Genomic DNA, 24335 nt, shown 5'->3' with positions numbered 1-24335 from the left:
TCTTTAGGCTCAAATCCTTATCCACGGAATTTAAATCTCTAAAGAGAGAGAAGCAAAAGCCAAAGAAGCTGAAATGGGCACGTGGGCCACAAACCTGTGGCAGGGGATTTGCAGGAGCTCTCCTGTCACAATTCCCCCTGCCTGGAGAGGACACCAGTGGTGGCACTGTGGGTATAGGAAACCCTCAACATGGTATTCTGGCAGTGGGAAGCCATTCCCTGTGTCCTGTCCCTCCATTCCCTGTCCAAAGTCCCTTTCCAGCTCTCCTGGAGCCCCTTTAAGCACTGGAAGGGGCTCTCAGGGTGTGGCAAAGCTGCTGCAAACCCTTGTGCTGTGAAAGCAGTCATGGTTGGGGTGGGGAGGGCTCAGTTTCAGGGATTTCCTGCCTGGACAGGGCTCTGTGGTGTGGAACCTTTTCCCCAAGGAGCTCCAAATCCAGAGCTGTTCTCCTGGGCAAACAGGCCTGGAAAAGCACAGAATCCAAGAAGTTGGAGGAGACCTCAGAGATCACAGAGTCCAACCTAGGACCCAGCAAGACCATGGCACCAGGAAGGCTGGAGAAACCCTTGCCAAGGGGCAGAGAAAGCATCCCACCCCCCTCGCTGTGGTCAGGCTCAGCGTTACGGGCACAGCTCCCTCCTTTCCCTTCTCCTCCTTTCCCTGCCTTTTGGTGAGGGGCAGAGCAGGCTCTGGGCTCCCTGGCAGAGCATCTCCCATGGATCACGTCTGCTCCTCCAGGCACAGATCGTATCCTCTTTCCCTGGCACCAGCACAGCCCCAGAGTGGCACCCCCAGGACAATGCCTTGGCCGGCTCCGGCGCTGACCCGGGCTGTGGGGATGGGGGTGAGGGGGCCAGGAGGCACCGGGGAGGTTGAATAACGTGGTGTGGAATATCATTGTTCCAGCCAGGATGAGTAAGAGCACAGCTGAGCCTGGTCACCGACGGCACTGCCACCATTCCGGGGGAGGCAGGGGCTCGGCGACGGCTGCACAGTTGAAAATCGAGACAATGAGTCTATAAAAGTTTAAGAACTGAATAGATCCCGGACATTTGGTTCTCATTATCACCAAATAACATATAAATAAACATACAACAGAACCAAGAGCGGCATCTTCCTCGCCCCCTCTGCAAGGAGTTGTGTTTAGGCTGAAGTCGGCCTCCTTGGCCAAACCTCCTCCTATGTGCTCTGGGATGGAGTCATGGGCCTGCCAGGCTTCATCTTCCTTCAAAACACAGCAAAGCCTGATCCAGGCAGGAAAATGAGGTGTCAATGTGCTGCTGCTCCTCAAAAGTCAGCAGTGCAGGGGGAAATGTGAAAATAAACCCAGCAAGAGTCAATATAGCTGTTTTGTTTTTTCTCTTGTTGTAAAAGCCCATCCCATCCCCTGCCATGGGCAGGGACACCTTCCTCTATCCCAGGTTGTTCCAAGCTCCCTCCATCCTGGCCTTGGGCACTTCCAGGGATGGGGCAGCCACAGCTGCTCTGGGCAACTCAGTGTTCATTGTGAGAATTCATGGGGGAAGATGAAAAGGAGACATCAATGATCAGAGACACTGCAATGCCCTGAAAGGGGAAATTTTGGAAGAGTCCTTGGCAGAGCTAGGAAAAAGGGCATGAATGTGATTTCTTAGTACATCTTGCTCTTCTAAGATGAACAGATTGCTCGATCTCTGCCCCTATGGAAGCAGTTGGACACAATTATCTTTCTTGCATGGACAGAGCTCACAGTTACTGAAAAAAAAACATTCTTAAGCAAAGCAGATTGGATGGAACATCTTAGATCTCACTGAGGAAAAGGAATTGGGACTGCAGTGCTGGATGGAGGCTCCATAAAATCAAGATTCTCCTTCCTAAGGGCTTGTAAACACCGATGGATGTGCATTTGGAGTGCCAGGATTTCAGGTTTTAGGAGACTTTATTGTACTCTTGCTGTTGAGAACATCACTGAGAGAGCAAGGGATGGCTTTCCTCAAAAGAAAGTCAGGAATTCCAAAGCTTTTAGGTCACACATGTTAAACTCACTCTGCAGCCTGCTGCAGGAATTGCAGCTGCTGCCAAAATGTAAATGGGAAATGGGCTCAAAGCTGCTTTACATCACTCAGAGATTCCCTGATCTGTGGAATTCACATGGAGAGGGGCACTCAGACCTGCCACCTGTGCTGTGCAGAGCTGTACCCCTTCCAAAGGGAAGGAAGGGAGAGCTCCTAAGCTGCAGCAGCTTCCTCCCACCTGTGGTTAAATCCTGCTGGGATGGGAAGGCAATGCTGGAAAAACCCCAGCAAGTTTGGGAATCAAGAGAAAAAGTCATTCCAGACACATTCCCTGTGTGTTTTCCTCCTCTCAGCCTCTGCCCACCCTCCCCAGGACCCTCTCCACTGCTCTTTAACTTCCCATCCAGAGCATCAGGGATCCCTGTCCCTTCTGCAGCCTCCCCACCCTCTGGCTCCTGCTTCTCCTGGGCCAGGACTTTTGGAGCACAGGCAGGAGACAAAAAACAACTTAAACCTGTGAGGTTCTTCATCCATGCAATGAAGTTTTTCAGGGATGGCAGAGGAAGAGGAGGGAATGCTCAGAACAAGAGGAATTAAAACAAAATCCTGCAGAAACTGGAACCATGGGCTGTGGGGCTCGACTGGTCTGGGTGTGAGGATCCCACTTATTAATTATGTTTTAATTCCATCGTCACATGGGATTCCTTTTCAATTAGCGGGGTGCTGGTCAGCTCTAGGAGGCAGAAATCCCTCAGGGGAGGATTTGGCCAAAATCCCTAGTGAGATCAAGGCAGAAATGGAGAGAGCTCACATCTTCCCCCTGACCCAGCCCCAGGCTGACCTGACCTCTAAAATTCACCTTCAAAATGACCTAAGTGACTCTGGAAAAGGGGATGAGGCTGCTGCAAGTGTGGGTAGGTCGATGTAGGATTGGGGTTGGGATTTTCATCTTGGAAAACAGGATTTTGGTGGTGCAGGAGTTGGACTTGATGATCCTTGAGGGTCCCTTCCAGCTCAGGGTATTCTGTCATTCTATGAAAACCAGTAAAAACACTAAGCACTCAAATAATTATAAATGTTCCTGAAATAATTACAGGGCTTTGAACAGAGGGTTCATTTGTGTTTATTTGCTTTGTGCTCCTCAGTTGTTGAGGTTGGCAGCGCTTGATGCTTCCAGTTTTGCTCTTCCCAAATATTAGGGAAACATTTCTTTCTTAAATGAAAACAGAGGCTCTCATGGAATTTCATGTCTATGACACAGGACTTGTAGGAAAAAAAAAAAACAACAACCCTACTGCAGGAAAACAAGGCCAGGAAGGGCTGGAAAAGGTCGTCCTCCTCCCCAAAGGCAGGACAAGGCCACCATGGAATTCTTTCTGGCTGGGATCTGTGGCATGGAGACCCCACAAACTCTCAGACGTTGTGTCCCAGGGCTTGGAAGGGTTTCTCATGGAAGGGACAGCCTGGTGGGAAACTCACCCTGCCCCCAGGTCTGGGAGCACAGACCTGGCAGGGACCACCCAGCTCTGGGAGCCCACCCAGGGGGGTCACCAGACCCGGCACAGGGATGTGCTGGTGACAGCCCCCAGTGCTGGCCCTTCCTGGGGATGGCTCTGACATCTCCCAGCAGTGACAGCCCCCAGTGCTGGCCCTTCCTGGGGACGGCTCTGACATCTCCCAGCAGTGACAGTCCCCAGTGCTGGCCCTTCCTGGGGACGGCTCTGACATCTCCCAGCAGTGACAGCCCCCAGTGCTGGCCCTTCCTGGGGATCTGGGGATGGCTCTGACATCTCCCAGCAGTGACAGTCCCTGGTGCTGGCCCTTCCTGGGGATGGCTCTGACATCTCCCAGCAGTGACAGTCCCCAGCACTGGCCCTTCCTGGGGATGGCTCTGACATCTCCCAGCAGTGACAGTCCCCGGTGCTGGCCCTTCCTGGGGATGGCTCTGACATCTCCCAGCAGTGACAGCCCCCAGTGCTGGCCCTTCCTGGGGACGGCTGTGACATCTCCCAGCAGTGACAGTCCCCGGTGCTGGCCCTTCCTGGGGATGGCTCTGACATCTCCCAGCAGTGACAGTCCCCGGTGCTGGCCCTTCCTGGGGATCTGGGGACGGCTCTGACATCTCCCAGCAGTGACAGCCCCCAGTGCTGGCCCTTCCTGGGGATGGCTCTGACATCTCCCAGCAGTGACAGTCCCCGGTGCTGGCCCTTCCTGGGGATGGCTCTGACATCTCCCAGCAGTGACAGTCCCTGGTGCTGGCCCTTCCTGGGGATGGCTCTGACTGATGGCTCAGTCCCAGTGCTGCTGACCAACTCTGCTTCATGTGATCCTCCAAAACCATCTGGAACCCTCCTCTGCAGTGCCACCTCCTCTGCAGCCATTACCACCTCCTATTTAATCCCTTGTTTCCTTTTACTTTTCCAGATCACATCCTATTCTCTTCAGGCCACCTCTCGAGTTTGTTCGGAACATCTCTAATTTCTCAATTCGAATTTCCTGGCAGCCTGTGAGCATCACACAGCACCTTAATCATGTCATTATCCCTCTCGTTATCAATTAAACCCCCTGATTGGAAATAGAGCCAGCACAGGCTTTGCCAATTCCTTTTGGTGAGCTTTAAGGTCCTTCCAAACGGAACCAGGTGTGATTTGATACCATGCTTCCCTCTCCAAATCCACTCCTCTCCCCGGTTCACTCTTTCCCAGGCTGTTTTCCAGCTTCCATTACTTTCCAGCAGTGCAAATCAACCTTTAAAAAGCTGGAGAAGCTGGAGAATATTCACATAGCCCTGGACACCCCGTGCTCGGCCGTGCCCCCAGCAGAGCGGTGACAACGCCGTCCCTGCCCGGGGGTCGGTGGCGTTTGGTGCCTGCTCCCAGGAACGCTCCGCCGGCTGCGGGGACAGCGACTGGCGGGGCTGCGGGCACCGGGACGGGATCGGCTCCATCCGTACCGGGACTGGGACAGGGATGGGGATGTCGGCCGGGACTGGGACTGGGATCGGGACCGGCATTGGGACTGGGATGGGAAGCGCGACTGAACCGTACTGGGCACGGGCCCACCCTTCACCGCGCCTGTCCGTTCCGGGACAGGGATAGGGATAAGGGATAGAAATTAGGGATAAGGGATAGAAATTAGGGATACGGGATAGGAATTAGGGATAAGGGATCGTGACGGCAGCGGGGCGCGGCTCCAGCCCGATCTGACCCGCCCTCTAATTTGCATAACCCCGCCCCTCGGTGTCACCGCCCCTGCCCAGACCCCGCCCCCCGGCCGGACGCTGAGGCGGCGCTGCCGCGGCCGAGCCCCGCCCCGCCCCGCCCCGTCGGCGGCCCGGCCCCGCCCCGCGGGGTGGCCCCGCCCCCTGGCGGGGCGCTGGCGGCCCGGCCGCGCAGCCCGCGGTGCCCGGCGCGCCCCGGGAGCAGCAGCGCTGGGGCCGCTCCGCGCCGCTCCGCCCGAGCGCACCATGGGCGCGGAGCGCAGGGCGGCGGCGCCGGCTCCCCGCGGCTGCGCCTGCGGCGGCGGCGGCAGCTGGCGGCTCTTCCTCGGCTTCTTCGCGCTGTCGCTGGCGCTGCACGTCCTGACCCTGGGCTGTTACCTGGAGCTGCGCTCCGAGCTCCGCCGCGACCGCGGCCCGCAGCCCGCGGCCCCGCCGCGCCGGGACGGGACGGCGGCAGCGCCCGGAGCCCCGGCCGGGGGCCGCCCGCAGCGCGCGGCCGAGGGCGCGGAGCGGCGCCAGCAGGTGGGTCCGGCCGGGGGGCGGGGGGACCGCGGGGGCTCCGCGCTGCTCGGGGCCATCCCCCGGCTCCATCTCCGCGCTCGGGGGCCGCGCCCCGGGGCGCTTCGGAGCGGCCCCTCGGGGGAGTTTGGTGGGAAAAGGGGGGAAAGCCCCAAGTCGCGGTGCGGGGCTGAAGTACGGGGGGAGCTCGTCTGGGCTGGGGGTGACGGGCTGCGGGGCCGCCTGTGTTCCACCTGCTGCTCGCAGTTTCCCTGTCGCGACATACCCGCCGTGTGTCCCGACAGCGCAGACTTGGCCGGGGGCAGCGGCTGTGCCCTGGCCTTTGCGGGGTGCCCCCAGTTGTGGGGTGCTGCTGCCGGGGAGCCCCGCACGGTTCGGCCCCGCACACAGTGCGCGCTGGGTCCCGGTCCCGCACGGCCTCCGCTCGCTCCCCTCCTTCCTCCTACGCTGTGTTCGTGGTTGCGCTCCTCTCCCAGCCCAGGTGCATCATCCTTTGGGTGATGCCCCCCTCAGCAGCTGCTCAGCCTGTGCAGGACAGGTGGGCAGCAGCCTCCCGGTTGTCCCCGCCGCTGTCCCCAGCCCTTGGCGGGGGTCGCCTGTCCCGGGAGCTTCTGGGAGAGCCGGAGCGGAGCTGGGGCCTCCGCTCGCAAACTTAGCTCATTTTTTCCAGGCACGAAACCTCGCTGCGAGCAGGATAAGCTGGAGGAAGGAGTTTCCTCCCCTCCGAGCCTCCGGAGCGGATGGCCCGCTCCCCCAAGGTGCCGGGTGGCTTTGCCGCGGAGTCGCAGCGGGGTTTCGGGGGAGATGCCAAGCCCTGCCTCGGCACCCCGGCGGTCCTCGCCTTGCTGCTTATCAGTGCGTGGGGGGAAGGACAAAAATAGCTTTGATAAAGCGGCGAGTTTGGAACTCTTCCTCCCACTTGGCAGCGGGAGCCGTTCCGCCGCGCCGGCCTCGGCTGCCCCCGGGAGAGCCGGGCTTGCGCTTCCTTCGCTGCCCGGGTCCCGCAGCTTCCCACAATAAATCCGAGCCCAGCGTTGAAGCGGAGGGAAGCCGAGCTCTCGGGTCATCGCTCTGCCCTCGCTGCCTCTCCAGCAGTGTCAACACAGAGCGAGCCCGAGCGGTTTGATGTCGTGCTGGGATTCCTGGGTTGCCTTGGAATAGCGCGCGGCTGGAGTGCCTTTCGTGTTATCGTGCTGGATCTGTTTAGTCTTTCGAGCTCTTCTTTCCAGCGAGCGTATAATGAAATACCAGGGCAAATACTTGAGGCATTCATAAATTACAGCGTTAGATAATTTGTCTCTGGATGCGGACGGAGCTCCGAGCGTTGCTCGCTGCAGATGACGGACTCCAGATAAGGTAACGCTAATTATTTATTTCTTTTTTCTACATCTGGCCTGTCAGGCTTGAGATGAAATACTCTTTGGGGCACATTGAAGCAGTTGGGTTGGAGAGAAGGGTTGCTGGTAGTAGGGACATGGGGAAGGAAGGCTGAGTGTCCCGAGCTGCTCCGGTTGGGAACGGCTCCTGTGACATCGTGTGATTAATGGGAGTTGTAGTGGTGCTGCTCACCCGTTTCTTGCTGATTTTTCTGCCTTGCAGCTAACAACAAGCACTTTGGGTGTCCTGGGGTGCTGTGAGTGCATCCCTTCCATGATTAAAGCAGTGAAATGAGGGGTTTGCAAACAGCTTCATTTAGAAAGTTATTGTCCAGCTTTGGGGTACGTGAGGGGTTCCCAGCAGCCCTTCCGAGCTGTGCTGCTGATAAACCCAAAGTGTGATCCCATATACGTGATGCTTGCATAAATTACTGAAATTACTTAATAATTAATTCAAGCAATGTGATCAATGACATTTCTCTCCTGAGGACCATGGTCAGAGTTCATTGTGGGGGAACCAATGAGCACAGTGCTGTGAGCCCTCAAATGTCCTTCAGCTGCTGAGGTCTCTCAGTGAAGAGGCCGAGTGCTGTGTGTGTTGTGATTGTACAATCTCATTTAAACTCAAAAGATATTCCCCTTCCTGACCCTTTTATCTTTATTTTTAAATTATTTTATTCCCCCTCCCCTTCCTGACCTGAGGCAGGAGGAAAAGGAGTGTGGGGGGAAGGACGGGGAGCGATGGTCAGCGCCGAGATTTTGGCCCAAACCTCACCTGGCCCCGTGCCAGAAATGACCTCATGACAGGAGTGAGATTTGGCAGCTCGATAACGCCCCGCTTCCCTATCTCACAGGGTATCCAAATATGTAACTCATTTGGGATGGAAGGGCAGATTTTCATGGCAGAGGTTGAGGCATTGTAGTTCCACATCTTTGTCCCAGAACTCGCCGGGTGTTGCATCACCGCGCTGGCTGCGAGATGAGGAGTTTGTTAGAGCTGCTTTAATTCATTGACTCTTCAGTGGCTCGGAGGTGTGAGAGAGGGTTTGGGGAGTGGTGGAGCCTTGGCTCCACCAATAAAATGCAAATAATCCCTCTGGATGGGTGTGCTGTGGGATGGGAGAGGGATTCTGTCAGGCAGGCTCTGCTCGTGGAGATCCGCATCAGGGCACTGTGTTCCTTTGGAGGATTTTGTGCCTAAATTAAATCATATTTTGCTGTTAAAAAAATCATCCTTGAAATATTTGAGTTGTGCAGAGCATCATTCTCGTGCTTTTTCTCCAACCAAATCCCCTCCTGCCACATTTCTGCCAAAACTTTTTCTTTGGCCAATGCTGGGTGAAATGTGTGCCCTGAGAGTGTCCCAAGACGGGGATAAAAACTTCCAAAGCCTGGGAATGGGATCAAAAGCCATCGGTTTTGTCAAACTAATTGTGGAGGCGCTGGTGGGGGGAGGGAGGGGAGGTGCTGAGTCATCCAAAAAAATGTGCTGAGCAGCAATTTGCTGACTGGCATTTCACCTTCCCGGTGCCAAGGTGTCTGATCTCAGTCTCCACTTCTCCCCTTTTTAACAAGGGATGTTCCCACTTTGGAGCAGTGCCCTCATCGGTGTTCCTGATCCTTGATTTCATGGAGTAGTTGGGCTGGAAGGGACCTTAATGCTTATTTAGTGCCACCCCTGCCATGGGCAGGGACACCTTCCACTAGCCCAGGTTGCTCCAAGCCCTGTCCAGCCTGGCCTTGGACACTTCCAGAGATCCAGGGGCAGCCACAGCTTCTCACAGGACCTCACCACCCTCACAGGGAAGAATTTCTTCCTTTCTTTTCCCTCACCAGTGTGAAATTGCAGTTATTTTTCCCTTTTATGTTAATTTTGGCTCTGGAGTAAGAGGCAGCTCTTGGTGTGGCTGGCACAAAGGCTCTAAAGGTGTGGAAGCTGCTCCAGAGGCTTCTCCCTCCCTGAGCATACCTGTGGCTCATCCATGCATCTTCATCCCCGTGTCTGCCTCCTGCATCCCAGCTGAAACCTGCCCAACGTGCTGAAAGCTTTGAGCAGAGCTCCTGTTGGAAATGCTTCTCCAGCCTCCTCTGGCAGCAGCCTCAGCATGGCTCCTGTGGGCTCTGACCTTTCAGGGTCTGTGTGTTGGGATTTCATGGCTCTGCTCCCGGGTTAGGGGAAGGCTGGGTGTGTGCAGAGGGAAGATGCTGATTAGGGATGTGCCCTCACAGTGGGTTTTCCCTCAAATCCCACTTTGTGGTGCTGCTTGCAGCTGGTAGAAGCTCTCAGAGGGCAATAAAGGGAGCCTGTGGAGCTCTGTGGCAAATGTCAGGCTCTGGTTACCTTCATTCACAACTCAAATTCTCTATCCCTGCTGCTGTGCCTGTGAATATTCCATGCACAATCTGGCCTGAATCCAGAACTGCTCCTGTTGAGATGCTGCAGAGTGGCGGGAGCCTGGCAGTGCCTGTGGGATGTGTTGCATCCTTTGGGAAATTAAATACAGTGTGAGCTTTCCCCAAGGGCGGGAGGTGCATCCCTGCAGGTGCTGTGGGGTGAATTCCTGTGTGAGGAGAAACCTTTGGCTGGGTGGGAACAGCCTGGCTGGTCCTTGGGAATTGTGGAATCACAGAAAGGTTTGGGGTGGAAGGGACCTCTCAAGGCCATCGAGTCCAATCTCTCTGTCACAGGCAGGGACACCTTCAACTCCATCACGACCTTCCCAAAGTCCTTATTCCCAGATTTATGGTGCTTTTCTTCTGCCCGCCCCAGCCTCCTCCACTGCTTATCTGGGGTTTCATTTTCTATTTTCTGTTCATTCCATGAAGGAGAAAATCTGTGGCTTTGTGTGAGGACCAGGATGTTTTATCAGCATTAACTGAGTTCCTTGATGGAGAATATTGTTGCCAGGGTAAGTGTTTGACTGACCCGTGACCAAATTGCAGGGTTTTTCCACAATTTTTTGATGAGTTCCCTGGCAAATCCTTGAACTTGGGGTTTTAACAACATTCAGTGGCATTCCAAAGTTATCTTCCCCTTAACCCCAGAGTAAATAGTGCCATATCAACCCCATATTATTTTAACCTTTTAACATTATTTTTCTTACCACATAATAACATAAATCTTCCCTGCTCTCCCATACACATGTAGTGTCTTGTAATGCTAATTAAACTGCACACCAGCCTAATTTTGCTCTCAGACTAATCCAATATATTTTTCTTGACTGGAAGCCAAACCCTGAGAGCTTCAGAGCATGCGGAGCTCTCATTCCACTCTTATTATATGTTAATGGCTTTATATTTTAATATCTTTCAACACTTGGGGAGGATGTTATTTTTAGAGGTGTCTGGCTGCAGAAGGTACGGGTCTGTGAGGGGTTTGGGGGATGTGAAGCCCTGAGTAAACTCCGTGCAGTAAGTGGGAAGCATGTCCCTGAAGAGGAGTAATCTGTCAGGATCCATTGTGCACAAGCAGGGAATCCCAGGGAGGTTTGATGTGATTTTTACCGTGGTGTAGTGGAAGATTTGGCTGCAGTTTTACCGTGGTTAAGTGGGAGATTTGGCTGCAATTTGAACGTGGCTAAGTGCCTTTATGGGGCGGTTTCAGTGGTAAGTGCTCTCTTGTTAAACTCTGGGTTTGTGTGCTAATGGTGCCGATGCCAGTCGGGCCTGGATGCTACTACAGCAGGAATAATCACTCCCAGATGGGTGTGGATGGAAACGAGCTCCTTCCCTAAGCCCCAGTGAAACGCTGTTATAAGTGCAAAGTCGTAATGATGCAGGACCCTATTGATGGGGTGCCAGGCCTATAACACCTTCCAAATGGGATTGTCAGCATCCTCCTGCCTGGCTGCACCTCAGCTCTGGGCATGGAGCTGAGATGCACTCCTTGGGGGTGGCTCTTGCAGTGGAATCCCAGAGTCTGCTGAACTGGGAGGATCCCGTGAGGATTGGGGTTCACTGCGTGGTGTGGGGTTGAGTTTGTGGCTTTGCAGCTGTGGACAGTGCATGACATGAGGTGGCATCTTGTGGTGAGGGTCTGTGTCCATGGGGAGGGTTTGTGTGGTGTGGGGAGGATCTAGGTTCCATGGTGTGAGGGCCCATGTCCATGGGGATGGTCTGTGTTCCATGGTGTGAGGGCCCATGTCCATCTTATGCAGGTTTATGTCCATGGGCAGGGTCCATGTTCATTGTGTGTGGGTTTATGTCCATGAAAATGGTCTATGTTCCATGGTGTGAGGGCCCGTGTCCATGGGGAGGGCCCATTTTCCATGGTGTGAGAGTCCATGTCCATGGGGATGGTCTGTGTTCCATGGTGTGAGGGCCCATGTCCATGGGGAGGGCCCGTTTTCCATGGTGTGAGGGCCCATGTCCATCGGGGTGGCCTGTGTTCCATGGTGTGAGGGTCCACGTCCATTTTATGCAGGTTTATGTCCATGGGCAGGGTCCATGTTCATTGTGTGTGGGTTTATGTCCATGAAAATGGTCTATGTTCCATGGTGTGAGGGCCTATGTCCATGGGGATGGCCTGTGTTCCATGGTGTGAGGGCCTATGTCCATGGGGATGGTCTGTGTTCCATGGTGTGCAGGCCCATGTCCATGGGGATGGTCTGTGTTCCATGGTGTGAGGGCCCATGTCCATGGGGATGGTCTGTGTTCCATGGTGTGCAGGCCCATGTCCATGGGGATGGTCTGTGTTCCATGGTGTGCAGGCCCATGTCCATGGGGGTGGCCTGTGTTCCATGGTGTGAGGGCTGTGTCCATGGTGTGCAGGCCCATGTCCATGTTTTGCAGGTTTATGTCCATGTGGAGGGTCCACGTTCCGTGGCTTTGCCATGGTGGCTCGGTGGCTTTGTGGCAGTGGCTGTTGTGTGACTTGGCTTTGCCATGGTGGACAGGGCAGGGGCTGTTTGTGCTGTGTGGGGCTGTGGTCACTGTGTGGTGTGGCAGTACAGTGGCCACAATGGCTGGAAGCTGCTGGATGCTCCCAGGATGGAGGAGGAGAGGACCAGGGAAGAGTTGCCTCCTGCCAGAGCTGTCTCTTGCATGGCCCTTGGGAGCTCAGAGCCCTCCTGGCTCCCCTCCCGGGCAGTGCCGGTGCCCCAGGGGTTAAATCCCGTAACTGTGTGACAGCAGGGTTAAATCCCATGTGCCAGGCCAGCAGGGTGCTGTCCCTGAGTGCTGCCTTTGTCCTTTAATCCCTCTTTGCAATTCCTGTCACCTCTGGGTTTTGAGCCTCTCCTGAGGCACAAAGGGAGGGGGGAGACAGGGAAGGTGTTCCCTGAGCTGGGCTGGAAGTCAAACCCACCTGGGAGCAGATACAGGCTCTGGTTGTAAATTATCTGCAGGTGAGAGGCTTGGGGAGCTGCTGTGTCAGACAGACCCCATTGTGCTCCTTCATCCCACAATCCCAGCATGGTTTGGGTGGGAAGGGACCTTAAAGCCCATCCCCTACTATGGGCAGGGACTCCTTCCACTGCCCCAAACTGCTCCAGCCTGGTCTTGGACACTTCCAGGGATGGGGCAACTTCTTAGGGCATCTTCCCAGTTGTCTCTTCTTCCTTTTCCAGTTCTTGTTTTAACTAGGTAATTCTGGCATTTCTTCCCAGAAAGCTGAGAAGATCAGAGTACCCTGTCCAGAAAAAAAAAATCAGATCTTTGAATCTCATTCTTATTTGGTAATAATATTTATATTTTCTAATAATGACTAAATCTTTGAATTCTTCCTTATGTTTTCTGATCCATGAGGCAGCAGCAGCTTTCCCTGGGTTTCCCAGGAAAGTGTGGAGCCAGGGATGTGGGGTAGGCACTAAATGGCCTAAACAGACCTTTGTGATCTTTCCAGTCTTCCCCACGTGCCAGGCTCAGTGAAATTCATCCAGGAAATCATTTCAGAGCAATTATTTCCTTCAACTTTGCAAACAAGTTGCTGAGCTACTGGTTCCCTTAACCAGTGCTGTATTCTAATTTTCCCATGGGATAGGAAAATAGGATAAGGCATTTAAAGCTGGCAGCTGGAACTGTTGCCAACCCAAGAGGATGGAACAGCTTAGACTGAAAAATCAGGGGGTTATTTTAATTTTTTACTGCAGTTGCTGCTGTTCCTGGGGCTGCAGGAAGGCTCTGCTTGGGAAACTTGAATTCTCACGTTTTCCCATAAAACATAACCTCTGAGAGAAAAATGGGATCAGACAGGGAATCGCTGGGCGTGCAGCTGATGAGGTGCATTTGGAGAGCAGGGTGAAGAGAGGAGCTGGGTTTTCTACTGCAGCTGTTTGTATCTTTTGAGTGATAATGAACTCAATGAGTAGCTGGCTGCCTTGGGGCTGTGGATGGGCTTGTTGGTGCTTGCTCTGTCTGTCTGGGGTGTTAACTCTTGCTGGGAAGGGGGGAGATCCCATCCAAAGGGGAGGGAAGCCCATCAGGAATCACCTCCACGTGCCCTCTGAGTAAATTCTGGCAGATTTCTAAGGTCAAAAGGGGATTATTTTTTTTCCTAGTGGGGCAGGAAGGCAAAATTTAAAGCTGGTAATTGTCCTTTTTAAAGGAATATTGAATCTTCTTCTGAACAATATCTTTATTGCCAACTTGGGGTTTTCTCCTGTTGTTGACAGGAGTTGTTTTGGCTCAGAGCATGATTCCTGCAGAGATTCCTGGACTGTGCAGGACTTGATGGTGAAAGGACAAGGGGTGATGGGTTTAAACTAAGAGGATTGATTTAGCTTGGATATTGGGAAGGAATTCTTCCCTGTGAGGGTGGTGAGACCCTGGCACAGATTCTGTGGCTGTTCTATCCCTGGAAGTGTCCAAGGCCAGGTTGGATGGGGCTTGGAGCAATCTGGGACAGTGGAAGGTGTCCCTGTCCATGGCAGGGTGGCCCTGGATGGGTTTTAAGGCCCCTTCCCACCCAAACCATTGTTTTCATTCACTGGAAAGGGAACGTGTGCAGTAAAGTCCTTGAACTGAAGGCATCAACTGAGCCTTGGGAGCTCAGCACTAATCCTGAGCTTGGCCTCTGTGCCTGGTGAGATGCTGAAACCGAGATAAAAACTCAACCTTTTGCTGGCAGGGTGGATTTTGCTTAGGAGGTGGGAGAGCCTCCGTGCTCAGCACCTGCAGGAATGCTGCCTGGTGTAATCCCTGCATCCCCTGGATGGAATCCAGCACTCTGGGCTCAGTCCAGGGCATCTCCCCCATGTCCCCAGGGGCTGCTCCTTATTCCAGGCTCAGCAGCAGAGGGGCAGGAGGATCTCTGTGCCACTGCCAGGGATGTTGGGAGCCAGCACATTCCCAATAAAGGCAGAATTTCACTTCAGGCACAGGTGCTGGGCAGGTCATTCACACTCCCTGCATGGCTGCAGGGCTTGGACAATTCCAGATGTGCTATGTCCCTGTCCTGGCTGGGATGGAGCTGCAGGAGGAGCTCTGGGAAGCTCTTGAGGCCTTCAAGTGTTAAATCCCAAGCGCTGCTCCTGCCGGCTCAGCTCCGATCCCGTCTGGCGCCCGGTTCCAACAACAGCCTGGATTTGCCAAGGAAAATGACGCTGGATGCAGCAAAGAGCTGTCAACTCTTTCCTCCCTATGATCCCAGGCAGCTTTTCTCCTGCTCTCTGCAATAACTGGGCTGTTGGGAAGTGATGTGGAGTTTCCCTCCATCCTCACCCCACTCCAGGCAGCAGCACCTCACACGATGGCTGTGGGGTCACTCTGCAATCCCATTGCTGAGGGTCACATTAAGCTGAGATTAACTCAAGTGTTTCTCCTCTGGTACCTAAAATGTTGGACCCAGGGGGATTTTTGCTGGAGTATTAAAGAACTTGTTCCTAAAAGAGGCTTTCTGAGCCCGGTTTTGTGCAGATGGGTTCAGGAGAAGAACCCCAGAGACCCCTGGGCTGGTGTACCCCCCACTCTCTGACCATGGGCTTCTCTGTTGTGTTGTTTTGACTCAAAATTCTTTTTTGCCCATCTCTGAAGATGCAGAAACCCCAATTTATAAATGATAATTCTGCTAACAAGGGTTCATGGGGTGTTTGGGGCAGCTACCCTTCAGTCAGATCCCTCTGAAGATCCCGTGTGGCTTCAAGCTGGATCAGGTACTGAAGGAGTTAAAAATTCCTGCTGCTGGTGCACACGAGCAGAGCCAGGTATCTCCCAGGGGATCCAAGTTTGCTTTCTGAAATCTGGCAAATAGCAAAAATTTTGATGTCTGTGAGCAGCAGTCACACCCGGAGGCGATGACGGCTGACAGGGAAGGGCTCCTGACATATTTACCGAACAATTTTCTTATCATGAAGTGCTCAAAAAGCCCAAACCTGGAGAACAATAGCAACAAAAAACCCACTGCAGGGTTTGTCAGCTTAGAGATAACAAATGATTTTTGCTTTTTGTTTGACTCCTTGGCATTTAGGAGTTAATTGGAGCGTGGCCAAATGTGGTGAGATAGTGCCTGAATCAGAGTTTTAAAAACACTGGGATTGGAAGGGTTTTAACTTCTAACTTCTGTGAGGCTCTTAGAGGCAGGTGAAAGAGGGGGGTTAGAAAAAACTAAAGGAAAATGTTTGGGTTGGGCAGTAAAAAATGACTTTGGAAGGGGCAGCCCTTCCTGAGACCCCAAAAGTCATCTCAACCCTCAGCCCAGCTGGGCTCCCCATGTGCTGGGGCTGGATTCTATTCAATAGTTCTGAACTGTTATTAAATGGGAATAAATGTTTCTGTGAGGGTGTTGTGTCACATGTTCATCCACCAATCCCTCTGTCCTGGTTGTGTGTGTTTGCAGAATGAAGCAAAACTGCATTTGTGAGAAACAGTGGGACTTTGACACGAAAAATTTGGAATAAAGCTGTAAAGTTGGTCGTGATCCAGCTGCTCCCTTTGATTTCACTCTGATATAGAAAGGCACTGGCCTGAAACTGGTCCAGAGGGTGTCCAGGATGCTCTGTGAACTCCGGCATGAGGAATTCTGAGCAATAAAACTTTGGAAGTGCGGCCTTCGAGGGCTATTGTGGAAGGAAGGGCATAAGAAACATGACACTGGGATTGTGATTCCTGGCAGGAATGCTTTGCAATGGGGAAATTTCAGTTTGGTTTGTGTTGCTTACATGCCTTTCTTCTCGCTGAAGGGCAAATGACAGTGTCAGCATTAAATGTGAGGAGCTGACATCTTCCCATGAAATATGCCTGACGTCCCCAGAACAGAGCTGCAGTTACTGCTGCTCCAGAAATCTGCCTTCCCTGGATTTTACTTCTGCTCTTACCCCGACTGAAATGTTCCTGCTGATAAAGAGGTTGGTTGTGGAGGGAATTGTGCTCCAGGGAGAGGTCTGAGAGCAGGAGGAGCCGTGGCTGAGCTGGATGTCCCCGTGTCCCTTTTGGCCCCGGGGCTCTCGTGTCGGGACGTGTCAGCCTGACGGGCGCCTGAGATGGAACAAAACCCAGGGCCATTGCTTGGATGTTTGGGGTTTTTTTAAGGCCACTTCTCTGGGTTTGAAGATCTTGAACTTCTGTGGGGAAGATTTATGGCGGTTTAGAGATGGAAGAGATTGGCCATGTTCTCTGTGATGCCCTGTTGGTCCTGTGTCCCCGGCAGCTTCTGATGTGGTGGCTTTTAGGTTGGTTGGTTCAGCAGGGCTTGGTGTAGCCAGGGCTTCACCCCACAGGCTGAGTGATTTAGGGAGCTCTGTTGGAGAGCCAGTGGAGATGTGTGTGGCAGCTGGAGCTGCAGGAGGATGAGCAGTCACTCAATTTATCTTTACATCCAGTGCATTGTGCCGCTCGTTTCGGAGATCGGGAATTTCTCGTTGGGCTGGGCTGAGTTTGGGCTCCTCGTGGAGTTTTCCACCAAGTTCTCCCAGGGTTGGTGTCTATGGGGAAGAGGAGCCTGTCAGGCTGCTCAGGAGGAGCTGATTGCTGCATCTGCAGAAGATCAGCAGGATTGGGCTTTGTTGGCCAAGAGGTGTTAAGGGACACCTTGCATGGAAAGGGTTTTCCAGCCCTGGCACAGCAGTGGTGGAGTCACCATCCCTGTAGCTGCATGTGGCACTTGGGGACATGGTCAGTGGTGGCTTTGGCAGTGCTGGGGGAGTGGTTGGGCTCTGATCTCAGAGGGCTTTTCCAACCTCAATGATTCCATGATTTTTCTCAGACTTCCACTGTCATTGCTCAGTGCTGACATGCTCGGATTGGAAGAACTTGGGTTATTTCATACAGAATCCTTGTTTTTTCCTTTCCCTCTGCAATCTCCACAACAGAACCATTTGCACATAAATGAAGCAGAATTTTTGGCCAGCTCTTGTGCACACCTGTGCACTCCCATCACCCACCAGGAAATTGCTGCCCTGAAATGCTGCTCCTAAAATATTTGCTGAGAGATGGTTTGGGAAAGCTAAAAATTATTCTTTTGAGACTTCTCACATGGTCAGTTATGAATTAAGGCTGCACAGAAAGAGGTTGTTCAAGCAAATGAACTGTTCTTAGAAGCAGTGGAGTGGGTCAAGATGGGACCGGCCCCCTTCCTATGGGTAGGAACACTTTCCATTATCCCAGGTTGCTCCAGCCTGGTCTTGGACCTTTCCAGAGATGAGGCAACCACAGCCTCTTCCATAAAATGATGGAAAACACTAAGCTGAAGGGGCTCTGGTGAATATAGAATTATTTAATATAGAGGATGATTTAATTTCTCTTTCAGTAGCTCTGTTTGCCATTGGGGGCTGGGGTCAGCTGGGGTGAGGGAGAAGGATGGAGAGGATGAGGCAGTGAGTCCCTGCTCCAGCAAGGCAGGATTTCCAGTAGGAGAATGCCCTTGGAAGAGTGTGTGTTTGTGCCCACAGCCATTAAGCTCCATAATCTTGGTGTCTGTATCGACTTACAAATGAAAGCTTGCAGTAATTTGGAGCAGCATTTGAATTGTGAGTGGTAGTGATGATGCTGAGCTTGTCTTTTAATGCTGAGTTTAGAGGCTTTGAGGTTTGGATTAAAAAAAACTTCAATGAAACCACAAAAAAGACATTGGAAGCATAGCTGAACAGGTGGAACAAATTTGTTAAATCTGTTATTGGGAAAACAGCAACTTGCTTTTAAGAAATAAATCAATCTGCAGCTCAGTGTTTCATAATGAGGAGTGGGATAGGAAAATCTAAAAATATCTCCAAATGAGAGCTAATGCTCCGAAGGAACAGATCCAAACTAGAATATAATATTGCCCATTGTGGTGACAATAAGGATTTTAAAGTTCATTGAGATCCTTGCTGGGATGCAGATGGGACTTGAAGAGCCAGCATATTTCCCTTGGCCGGGTCCAGTTTTTATTTGCATAATAACTTATTATATGTATTGCCAGTAGCTCGCAGAGCCCCTGGTCAGGATTGGGAAACCACGATGAGTTCATCCCCCTCTGCCTGCTGAGACAATATAATCCCCAAGAACTGGGAGGGAGGCGTCTCTAGCAACTAAAGCAAGTGATTATGTGCTTGAAGAGGCAGGAAAAAGCAGAGTTTTAACCCTGTGAACCTTTGTGTACCTCAGATCTCCTCACCAAGACCCATTTCAGGGGTCTTTGTCCTTCGGGCGCCTTTGTCCCCATCCTTCCTCCTGTGTCCTGAGCTTTAGCAGTTGATTCTAATGAAGTCAGAGAGCTTTTCCAGGTGGAAAATGTGTCCTGGCTTTTCAGGCGATGGGGCATCTGTGCTGTGTTCTCTGTTATTGTGGAGCCACAGAATGGTTTGGGTCAAAAGGGGCCTTGATGATCATCTAATTCCACAACCTTTTCTGCTCCTTTCCTTAATTCCCTGTGTTGCTCAGGCAGCAGAGCTAGCTCTGCACCCATTTTTCTTGGAAAGCAATTCCACAGCCTCATCCCTCTCCCAGCAGGTTCTCCTAACGTTATTCCAGAGTTTCCCTTGCTCAGCAGAGCCTGGGCGCTCTGTCACACCCAGCTGGGGCACTGCCATCCCCTCCATGCTCCATCATCCCTTTCTTTTGGGATTTGCTGAGGGCTCCTGGGCACAAGGGGCTTCTTCCAGTGCTGCTGTGGAGTAGCTGCTCCCAGCTAACCAAATCCACATGGACAGCTGTTGCTCAGAGGGGAGTGGGTAAGTACATCCATAAAGTTTGGGATTTGTGCTGGAGGGAGCACAGCCAGTGCACTGCCATTGCTCTCTGAGAGCCCTCAGCACTTAAAGCCAGGGAAACAAACCCCAAAACCTCTCCAGCTTACAGATTCTGGTTGATGGAAGAGTCAAGGTGTTGTGCAATTGTAAATGAAAATGTCAGTTTTTCACAGCTTTTCACAGGCTGGGATTGCTCATGGTCAGGGATCGTGTGTGATGGCACAGCTTTGTTTTGGGGGCAGAGGTTTACCCGAAACTCCTTTAGGCTGGATTTTAGGAAAAAGTTCTTTCCCCAGAGGGTGTTGTGGCGCTGAACAGGCTCCCCAGGGAATGGTCACAGCCCCAAGGCTGCCAGAGCTCCAGGAGGATTTGCACAACACTCCCAGGGGTGGGATGATGCACAGGGATGATGCACAGGGTGGGATTGTTGGGGTGTCTGTGCATGGCCAGGAACTGGACTGATGATCCATGGGGGTCCCTTCCAGCTCAGGATATTCCATGATGGTAATTTTGGTGATGGTGGCAGTGGCAGTGCCACAGTCCCTCTGTGTGCCAGGCTGAGATGCCCTCAGGGTGACAAAGGCTGGTGCTGATGGTGCCTTTGCCATGGTCAGGGCTGACATTTGGCCAGGTCCAACTAAACCACCGGGGCTGCCATTTTCCTTTGGAAGCATTTCTGAGTCTGGGGATGCTTTTCCACAGCTGGGATTCCCTAAGTGCATTGTAACATCCCTTCCTGCCCCAAACCTCAGCTCAGCCTTCAAGGACTTATTCCTCACCTCACAACTGTCCCATCCCCAGCCTGGATACTGTGCTGGGGTCTGGATGGATCCGTGGCTTTGGAAGCTCCTCCTGTAGCTGCAGTGCCCAGAGGGGCTCGTGTGGTGCTGATTTGGGAAGCCCTGCTCTCCATCTGCTCCCGTGCTTTGGGAGAGCTGGGATGTGATGCCCGGCATCCCCACTCTGACCACAATGGCCCCGCTGGCCTGGAGCCACCCGAGTGGCCTGGGGGCAGGGAATTGGCACCCATGGGTGCTGCAGGAGGTGCCAGGGCTTTTGGAGGGTGCCAGGGACTCGCTCTGGCCACGCCAGCAGCGATTTTTCAAGGCTGAGGGGTTGGTGGAGCCTTTGTGTTCCTGCTTTGAAGCCCCGGCCTGAAAGTGTTGTAATGAGATTTTATGATGTATTCTGGCAAGGCCTGGTTATTTTGTGTGTGGATTTATTGTCTAATGAATTGAGTGATTTTGAAATGTTTTGTGCAACGCTTTTTTGGAAAGGACATTGTATTTTGTTTATGGGACGTGTGAGTTTTTATGAAACTTTATTTAGCTTTTAGCAAGAATAATCTTTATTCAACAAATAGTGCAAATAAATCTTTAATTGAACAAATATGTGCCAACTTTCAAGCACAGTAACAAACAATGACATGAAACAAGGAAACTTTGGAACAATATACAACTTTAAACATAGTATTAAAATTAAAAAAAAAAAAAACCAAACCAAAAAAAAACCCAACCTAAAACCCCTAGCAAAGCAGATTTTGGGCTGTGTAGTGGAGCATGGATATGTGGGACCTGCCGAGCTGGAGGGAGCAGAGCAGGGAATGTGGTGCCTGGTGGCTTTCCAGGGGTACCCAGGGATTGGGGTGCCCCCCATGGCAGGGTTGGAGGGAGTGGGAGCTGCTGGATGTGCCTGGGCTGTGGGAGCAGATGTGGAAACTTTCCTGATGTGTCCCAGCCCTTCCTGAGCTGCCTTCCCAAGGAGGGATGGGGGCACCCAGGGGCTGAGGATTTGCCTCTTGCAGCCCCACATTGTCTGCAGGCTCTTGGAGGGCACACGAGGGGCTCTGAGCTCTGTGCTGCTGCACTGTTCCATGTCACTGCCTGGGAATTGGGGTTGAGCATTCCCTGCTCCTCTCTATTCCTGCCCAGTCCTGGCTGCTGCCACCTGGAAATGGAGATTCCCATCCCCTGTGCTGCACGTAGCTGGAAATCCCTGAAAAACTCTCAAATCCAGCATGGAAGGGTTTGAAATGAGGGGAGGAAATGCTCAGCATTTGTTTAATTTAATTTTTTGGAGTGTTGGTCTTTAGGAAAGATGGGCAGAGTCACTTTTCTGTTTATTTCCTTATTAATCTGATCCTACTGGATTTGCTTCCCTGTTCCAAGCATGGAATGTTCCTTTTACATCCCTGGAAGTGTCCAAGGCCAGGTTGGACAGGGCTTGGAGCAGCCTGGTCTGGTGGAAGGTGTCCCTGCCCATGATAAGAGGTGGAACTGGATGGGCTTTAAGGTCCCTTCCAACCCAAACCATTCCAGGTTTCTTTCCAAATAATTATCCTAAAGTATGGAAAGAGTTTAGTACTGAAGATGCTCATGCAGCTGCTGCTTTTCTCTAGAATTTCCTACACTGATGACAAAATTACTTGGCAGTAATTAAACAGGAGGAGACCCAGCTCTGCATTTAAGTGACTTCCCTACATCTTCGAACCCCAGGAATATCAGGAATACAAACCCTGATGCTTCTTCTTTCGCTGGGAAGAGCATTTTCAGCCCTTCATTGCCCTTTTCGGCCCCTGGAGTTGGAACAAAAGAGCTTTTCTTCTAAAAGTGAGCCGTGCAATTGGGTGTTAATGGAAACTAATTAATGCTGAATGGAAAATTCCTTCTTGGCTATGTTTTGCTATTCTCTTTTATAGCTCCAACCTACCAGACCTCTCTCGGGCTGCCCATTCTTTTCCAGGAAGGACAAATGAGGCTTATGTTTTCCAGAATGGGAACTGGAGGCATCTCACCCTTCCAGGCACCCTTGGCTTGATCTGACCCAACCTTCTCCAGACCTCTGAGTGCTCCTAAAAGGGCCCAGTGCTGCTCTGTGCACCCACCTCACCTTCAAAACTCTCCTTTTTCCTTGGCTGTGGCCTCATTTTCTGTTCCAGACAATCCCAGGATGTTTCAGGTTGGAGAAGCCCTCTGGAATCATTGAGTCCAACCTTTCCCCAGCACTGCCAAGGCCACCTCTGGCCCACATCCCCAAGTGCCACATCCACATGGCTTTTAAACCCCTGCAGGGATGGAGACTCAGCCCTGTGCCAGGCATGGACAACCCTTTCTGTAAGAAATTTCCCCTAATATCCAGCTAAACCTGCCTTGGCCCAGCCTGAGGCTGTTCTGTCTCCTCCTGTTCCTGGGAGCACAGCCTGACCCCCCTGGCTGTCCCCTCCTTTCAGGAGTTGTGCAGAGCCAAATTATCCCCCCTGAGCCTCCTTTTCTCCAGGCTGAGCTCCCTCAGCTGCTCCTGGTGCTCCAGATTCTCTCCCAGCTCTGTTCCCTCCTCTCGACACAGGAAAGGCCCTGAAGAGCAGGAGGAGATGGTTGGGTTGGGGAGTTTCACCCCATTCTTAAATGGGGAGATGTTGGTGCTGAGGAGCCTCTGTGCCAGGCAGAGTTGGCTGAGCCAACATTTTCCATTTGGATCCCCTGAGCCACCACCTCCAGCCAGAGCTCTGCCTAAAGCTCTCTGAGCTCTGCCTAAAGCTCTCTGAGCTCTTCTGGCCTTTCAAAGAGAGCCAAAAGCCCAACTGTGGAGGGAAACACCTGCCTGTGCTTTGTTTTGAAATCCATATTAAATCAGGAGATCAAGGAGTCGCTGTCCATGCAGAGGGAATGGAGGAAAGCCATTGATGTGCCAGATGTGTGGTTGGAACATCTGTGGCTGGCTGGAGGTGCTCTGCCCAGGGTTGCTGTGCTGAGGAAAGCAGGGAGGTGGTGCCTGAAGGGGCTGTGGCTGGTGGTCTCCTCTCTGTGGTAAATCCATCTTTTTCCTTGGGCAGGACATGGCTCAAATCCCTAGAACAGCCAGGGGTGGTGCTGAGGATAAACTCGTTGGATTCATGGTTGGTGTTTTTAACTACTTCAATTCCCAGTTGGTGAGGGGGGATGATTCCCTGTAGGAGCAATCTGAGCATCAAAGCTGTTTGTGCTTGCTGAGCTGGGCTCCAGGCACAGCCTGTCTCCAGCAGAAAGTGGGATGGGGACTGTGATGCTGGGAGCTGTCAGTGTGGAGATGTTCCACATCCTTGTCTCCGGATGAGCCCAGAGGAAAGGGACATTCCTCAGGCTGAGGCTGCATCCCACGAGGATCAGGGGGACAATTGCATCTGGCACTGGGGCTGGTGTCCTTCCAAAAGGCAGGAGGGAAGGAGCACTGGCAGGATCTTGGTGCTTGGCCAGTTTGGTGACAGATCCCAGTTAAGGATGGCGAGGTCCAGAGCACAGACCGTGTTGTTCACATTCCCTGTGAGGAAAAGCTTTCCTTGGCTCCCTGTCCAACTTGGATTCCTTTCCAGATCTCCCCATCCCTCCCTGGTTGTGGCTGCAGGATGAGGCTCAGGGCTGCCCCTGGGGTGGGAGGACATTCCCAAATCCCTGTGGGATGTGCAGGTCTCCATGTGCCACACATGGGCGCACTCCTTTTCCCTGGGATATTGGTTGTTGGAATTCCTGTCAATGGATCACCTGCTCCCAGCTGGAATGGTAATTCCTCTCAGTCTCAGTGTCAGCAGTGTATCAGGTCCACAAGACAGGCAGGAGACCTTCCTCTCTCCCAGGCTCTTGGATCACAAGGGGAGGATCAACCGGGTGTCCTCAAAATGCTGTCCTGAGGCTGACCTGCAGCTGGCAGGGAGAGCTTCACTCTGTGTCCATGGAATCTCTCCCAGGTTTTGTAAAGACAGAGCCATTTCAGATCTCTCCATCCCACCTGCCTCTCCTTGGTCTGTGTTGGTCTCCAGCCTCCTTTGGGGTGGTGAGAATGGAACCTTGTGGAAAACCAGAAAAGTGCTGAGCTTCTCCTGCAGGGAATGTGTCTGACACTTCAGCTGGTTTTCCCTGTGGATTTAAGGAAGGGGTTCAGGGCAGCAGGGCTTGGAGGGTATCGATGATTCAACCAAAGAAGTAATTTATTTGCACATTTATTTGACATTTAAATGCTCATGGATAAGCAGGAATAATGTGTAGGATTCGTGGTACCTGTTTAAAATAGCTCTGATGGAGCCCCAAACCAGACACTGAGGGTTTGGATTTCAGACCATCCTCTTGCTCCAGGATCTTCCTTTGGAAAGAAT

General features: G+C 52.5%; 1 protein-coding gene across 2 annotated transcripts in view; it reads left to right on the top strand.

Moving 5' to 3' along the window:
- Positions 1-5460: 5460 nt before the first annotated feature.
- Positions 5461-24335, top strand: part of EDA (ectodysplasin A) — a 60486-nt gene continuing 41611 nt past the window's right edge. For both annotated transcript variants that reach the window (XM_058032685.1, XM_058032684.1), the window contains exon 1: positions 5461-5736. In XM_058032685.1, coding sequence (XP_057888668.1) covers positions 5461-5736 — 276 coding nt within the window. The remainder of the gene's footprint in view (positions 5737-24335) is intronic.

This window comes from Melospiza georgiana, chromosome 12 (genome assembly GCF_028018845.1).
Source record: "Melospiza georgiana isolate bMelGeo1 chromosome 12, bMelGeo1.pri, whole genome shotgun sequence".
Lineage (NCBI taxonomy): Eukaryota > Metazoa > Chordata > Aves > Passeriformes > Passerellidae > Melospiza > Melospiza georgiana.
The sequence above is the reverse complement of the archived record's forward strand: the minus strand, read 5'-3'. Positions and strand labels throughout refer to the sequence as shown.